The sequence below is a fragment of the Myotis brandtii genome, unplaced genomic scaffold (genome assembly GCF_000412655.1).
Source record: "Myotis brandtii unplaced genomic scaffold, ASM41265v1 scaffold499, whole genome shotgun sequence".
NCBI lineage: Eukaryota > Metazoa > Chordata > Mammalia > Chiroptera > Vespertilionidae > Myotis > Myotis brandtii.
This window is the reverse complement of record NW_005369027.1, coordinates 1,928,452-1,934,451: the sequence shown is the minus strand read 5'-3', so window position 1 is coordinate 1,934,451 and position 6,000 is coordinate 1,928,452. Positions and strand designations below refer to the sequence as shown.

At 35.4% G+C, this 6,000-nt stretch overlaps 1 protein-coding gene across 6 annotated transcripts in view; it reads left to right on the top strand.

Annotated features, from left to right (window-relative positions):
• Positions 1-6,000, top strand: part of RUFY2 (RUN and FYVE domain containing 2) — a 42,581-nt gene that overhangs the window by 9,746 nt on the left and 26,835 nt on the right. For all 6 annotated transcript variants that reach the window (XM_014548157.1, XM_005876790.2, XM_005876789.2 and 3 more), the window contains exons 4-7: positions 1,220-1,321; positions 3,245-3,368; positions 3,567-3,628; positions 4,403-4,468. In XM_014548157.1, coding sequence (XP_014403643.1) covers positions 1,220-1,321; positions 3,245-3,368; positions 3,567-3,628; positions 4,403-4,468 — 354 coding nt within the window. The remainder of the gene's footprint in view (positions 1-1,219; positions 1,322-3,244; positions 3,369-3,566; positions 3,629-4,402; positions 4,469-6,000) is intronic.

Here is a 6,000-nt window from a genome sequence, read left to right as displayed (position 1 = left end):
ATCCCACTTCTAGGAATATATCCCAAGAAACCAGAAACACCAATCAGAAAGGATATATGCATCCCTATGTTCATAGCAGCACAATTTACCATAGCAAAGATCTGGAAACAGCCTAAGTGCCCATCAGCAGATGAATGGATTAGAAAACTGTGGTACATATACACAATGGAATACTATGCTGCTGTAAAAAAGAAGGATCTTACCATTTGCAACAGCATGGATGGAACTGGAGAGCATTATGCTAAGTGAAATAAGCCAGTCAGTGAAAGAAAAATACCACATGATCTCACTCATTTATGGATAATAAAGACCATTATAAACTGATGAACAAAAATAGATACAGAGGCAGAGCAGCATTAAACAGACTGTCAAACTACAGCAGGAAGGCTGGGGAGGGTTGGTGGGGTGGTAAGAGATCAACCAAAGGACTTGTATGCATGCATATAAGCATAACCAATGGACACAAGACACTGGGGGGTAGGGGAGGCTGGGGGAAAAAAAGAAATATAGTCAATAGTATTGTAATAATGATGGTGTCAGATGGGTACTAGACTTAATCAAGGGATCACTTCATATGTTATATAAGTTATATAAATGTCTAACGACTATGCTGTACACCTAAAATTAATACTCAATGTAAACTGTAACTGAAAAATAAAATTTTAAATAAATTAAAAACAAAACAAAAAAAAAAACACAAAGATCGGCTATCTCCTGCACGCCCCCTACTGGGGATCAAGCCTGCAACCTGGGCATATGCCCTGACACGGAATTGAACCAGTGACTTCCTGGTGCATTGGACCGAAGCTCAATCGAGTCCTACCAGTCATGATAATTTACATTTGGCTACAGTGTTAATTATTTTTTGAAGGCATTATACTGCCTATTGATGTATTTTGCATATTCATTTTATAGAAGGCTAAGTCCATCTGAAAAAATATTTCTTGTAGAAATATTCTCACTTTTTAGAGAGTCATTTATCTCAAAGCTTTAAATGGTACCTAGACGTCCTATAGGTGCAAATTTACCTTAGAGATTTAAATAGCTCACAGGGATTGGTTTGCATGCTCAAAGAAGCTAGTTTAAAACTATAGAAACTAAGACAAAACTATGATAAATTGCCTTTTTAAAAAATTAATGTACCTCAACAGAGATAGAACATACGGTTTATGTTCTTTGGGCTGGGACTATTTTCTTATCAGTTGGTTTTACTTTTCAGGACCCCCCTGGGTCGTGCAAGAGCATGGCTTCGTTTAGCCCTCATGCAGAAAAAAATGGCTGATTATCTTCGTTGCTTAATTATTCAAAGGGATCTCTTGAGGTTAGTACCATTAAGTCATGTTCATTTTCATTTTTTATTTCATTGATATCCTGTCTCCCAAAAAGCATTAAAGATGTGAAAAAGCACTCGTAAAATACAAGATGGCATAAACACAGGGAGGAGCGAAACGAGTGAGAAAACCATGGTGGAGATGTAACATTGATTAGGAACTAGCTTAAAAAATGATAAGGAAGAAATTTATATTTCTAAGTTTCCTTTTTTTAAGCCTAATATACATCTTTTTTCTAAATTACAGTTAATTTTATGAATAAAAATATATAGTGAAATTTGGGGCTTTAATTCAAGGGATCTCTTTAGATCTTGAATATCCAACTACTGCTTTGAAAGCCAAGTGCCTACGACAGACTTTCAAAGTAAGATAATCAGTTCTTAAAGGGAGTGGGGCCCATGGTAGCCCCTCAATTCACCCTTGTTCTTTTAGAGTACTTGTCTGATGTTTGGGAGAATTTTGTCATTTTTGGTTTTACTTGTGACTCCAGTTCATCTTCGTTTTCCCATTTTGTAAATGAGAATGACTATACTTTAAACACCTGCAATTTCTCAATAATATTCTGAAGTGATTAAATACTATACAAGGGACTTTAAAAATTTTTTTAAAAAAAATTTATTTTAGAAGAAGGGAGAGAGAGAGAGAGAGAGAGAGAGAGAGAGAGAGAGAGAGAAACATTGATTGGTTGCCTTTCCCAAGTGTCCCGACCAGGGATCAAACCTGCAACCAGGTATCGAACCTGCTACTTTTTGGTACAGTGCATGGATGATGCTCCAACCAAGTGAGCTACACCAGCCAGGGCTACATTGGACTTCTTGAGGAAGGCATGAGTCAGTGATAACTAGTTCTTTGAATATAAATTGTCAAATATTAGTTTTTTTTAAAAAAATATTTTTATTGATTTCAGAGAGGAAGGGAGAGAGATAGAAACATCAGTGATGAGAGAGAATCATTGATCAGTTGCCTCCTGCATGCCACTCACCAGGGATCGAGCCAGCAACCCAGGCATGTGCCCTTGACCAGAATTGAACCCAGGGACCCTTCAGTCTGCAGGTCAACACTCTTATTCACTGAGCCAAACCAGCTAGGGCTCAAGTATTAGAGTGTTTTTAAAAAATATATCTTATTTATTTATTTTTTAAATTGATTTCAGAGAGGAAGGGCTAGGGAAAGAGAAAGAGAAACATCAGTGATGAGAGAGACTCATTGATTGGCTGCGTCCTGCATACCCTCTATTGGGGATCAAGCCCACAACCCAGGCATGTGCCCTTGACCGGAATCCAACCTGGGACCCTTCAGTCCGCAGGCTGACGCTCTGTCCACTGATCAAAATTGGCTAGGGTTCAAGTATTAGTTTTTAAACTGTCTGGTTTCTTTCACAGATCTCTTATTTGAACATTTTTTTTAAGAATATAGATATCCATAGGTATCTTTTATTGGTTGTTTATTAAGAACATTTGCAATACACATTTCAAATGCACTGACTTGAACATAGGTTTTGAAATGTTTCATATATTCATTTCCTTATCTTAGTCTTTCTCCCAAGGGTCTTATATCCTAGAATTGAAAATTCAACTCTAATAAAAAGTGTTGTAATCATATCAGTAACAGTCTTTTGAGAGTTGCAAACATTCTAGGCCTCAATGATGCCTCTTTTTCTTTTGATCTCTCTCTGCTTTTCTTCTCTCTCACTCAGAATTTCTTTTTCAATTTTATATCCTTCAGTCTGTCTTTTATGTTTTCTGCATAGACATTTAAATTTCAAAAAATTTAAATTATTCACATATAGAAAGGCTAATTTGAAGATACCTAATATTTTTGGTTCCATGTTTGTAATTAGGTGCTGAGATTTTAAATTTTAGTTTTTGAAATAAATTTGTGATTTACGGTTTTTATTATTTTAATTTTCACAGTGAATTCTATGAATATCATGCACTAATGATGGAAGAAGAAGGAGCAGTAATTGTTGGGCTACTGGTTGGCCTGAATGTGATAGATGCTAATCTGTGTGTAAAGGGAGAGGATTTAGACTCACAAGTAAGTAGAAGTGACTAGTACCCAATGCAGAGTGTTTGCAGTTTGCACTGCTCCACTTTGATACAGGTCTTACTCTATAAGTTGTAAACAGTGCTGTTAAACAGTAAAGGAAAATTAAGAATGAAATTTATTTGTATGTTAAAGGTACATCTGATATTTCTCCCCTTTAAATAGAAATAACTTTATTTATAAATTCAGGTCGGAGTGATTGATTTTTCCATGTATTTAAAGAATGAAGATGATATTGGAAATAAAGAAAGGTATGATTTCCATAAGTTACTTCACATGTATTTTTTTATGTAGCTCTTTATAATCAGTATGAGGTCCATCTATTTACCATGTGGTTTTTATTTCATTTATTTGTGTGTATTTCCTGCTTTGTTTAGTTTTCACTCCATTTGTAAGCTTTACAAAGCAAAAACCACTTGGAAGGAGGCTTTAGTATGATGTGTAACTTCTGGTTTACATGTTAATAGTTAATAGACCCATTTTAATAGTTAGCTGTGTATTGTGATAAAAGGGATGAAAGCTTATTCACAAGCTTACATACATATGCTGGTTTATTTCAAGAGCTAATTGTGTTTGTTTGTTTATTTAAATTGTGTTTAAATTTAAAATATACTTACTCCTACTGAAAAGAGAAGATAATTATGTAATATAATAGAGGTGCTAATTATTGCTATGGCAGTCATAATATATAAATGTACCGAAGTAACATGTTGTATGCCTTAAATTTACAGTGTTATATATCAATATATTTTAATAAAAAATAAACCATAATGATGCAAAATTTTTAAAAAATATACTAATGATATTGTTAAATCTAGTATTAGCAAGTAATTTATTTAACAAAGATTATAATTATTTAGTACACAGTTTACTACTACATGATTATGAAGATTCTTGAATTTTACTTTAAAGGCAAAATAATGTTTTACCATTATGACTTTACAATTTTAGATGATATAGATATTATTTTTGGCACCCAATAAATACCTTTCCAATTAGCACAAAACTACTTTTCTCCCCTCTAGGAATGTTCAAATAGCTGCCATATTAGACCAGAAGAATTATGTTGAAGAATTAAATAGACAACTGAAGTAAGTATTATGGATACTTGGAATACTTAGTACATTTATGACTATTGTATTAGGGTCCCCCTCTTTTCAGGCCAGCTTAACCCTATTCCCTCTACACATCTTTGAGAAGCGGTTGAGGAGACATAGAAAATCTAAATTAAGTATATAGAGAATTATTGGAGAGAATTCATTTTCAGTAGAAAATAAGTCAGACTTTAAATAATCTTCAGAGGATTCAAAAAAATAGAATTTCTTACTTATCCCTATACCCTTAAAATAAAGGCTAGCCCTGGCTGGTTTTGCTCAGTGGATAGAGCATCAGCCTGTGGACTGAAGGGCCCCGGGTTCCCTTCTAGTCAAGGTCACATGCCTGGGTTGTGGGCTGGATCCCCAGTAGGGGGCGTGCAGGAGGCAGCCAATCAGTGATTCTCTCTCATCATTGATGTTTCCATCTCTCTCTCTCTCCCTTCCTCTCTGAAATCAATAAAAATATATTTAAAATAAATAAGTAAATAAAGGCTAGATAGGGTAGAAGTTTATATCATTTTGATGGTTCAAAAATTCATTGAAACTGTCAGTTAATACTCAATCTAGGAAGAATGTCTGAGATCTGTTTGTATGTCTAATCCTATATAATAAAACCCTAATATGCAAATTGACTGGTGGAACGACCTGCGAATGACTGGTTGCTATGATCACTGACCACCACCAGGGGGCAGACGCTCTGACTGGTAGGTTAGCTTGCTGCTGGGGTCCAGCCAATTGGGACTGAGCGAGATAGGCTGGACACGCCCTGGAGCCCTCCTGTCATCCCTCCCTGGCTGGCCAACCTCTCATGTCTCTCCCCAGCTCTGATTGTGCACTGATGGGGTCCCTCGGCCTGGCCTGCACTCTCTTGCAATCCGGGACCCCTTGGGGGATGTCAGAGAGCCGGTTTCGGCCTGCAGGCCAGGCCAAGGGACCCCACTGGTGCACGAATTCGTGCACCGGGCCTCTAGTTTAATATAAATAGAAAAACAATTTTCTTGTTTCACATCTAAACTAAAATGCCAATAGTTGTTTCCGAGGCTGGTATAAAATATTTTGAATCTATTATAGATTTTTACTATAATGTATACAGCATATTACATTTTATTAGAGAAAGTTTGAAATGGTAAAATCAAGCAGGACTTGAAAATTAGATTCAGTAAAAGGTATAATAATGCCCAGTCTTGATGGATTTAAACAAAAATATAAAAAACAAGTTTTTTCATGTAGTGGAACTTGATTTTTGACTATATCCTTGAAAGATGAGGTGTTTACTTAGCTTCAGGCTGATTGGGTACCTGATATTAGGTATCTCATTTGCATTTCTCAAAAATGAGTGATTTTGGGGGTCTTTAAGTTATTATGAAAGTGGAGAGAGGAAATAGAATGGGGCTTCTGTTGATGAATACTGTTTATAAGCGTCATTAAAGCTTATCCTTTAAAAAATAATTTTAAATTTAGTTTTAATAATAGTTATCTTTTTTTAAAAATATTTTATTGATTTTTTACAGAGAGGAAGGGTGAGG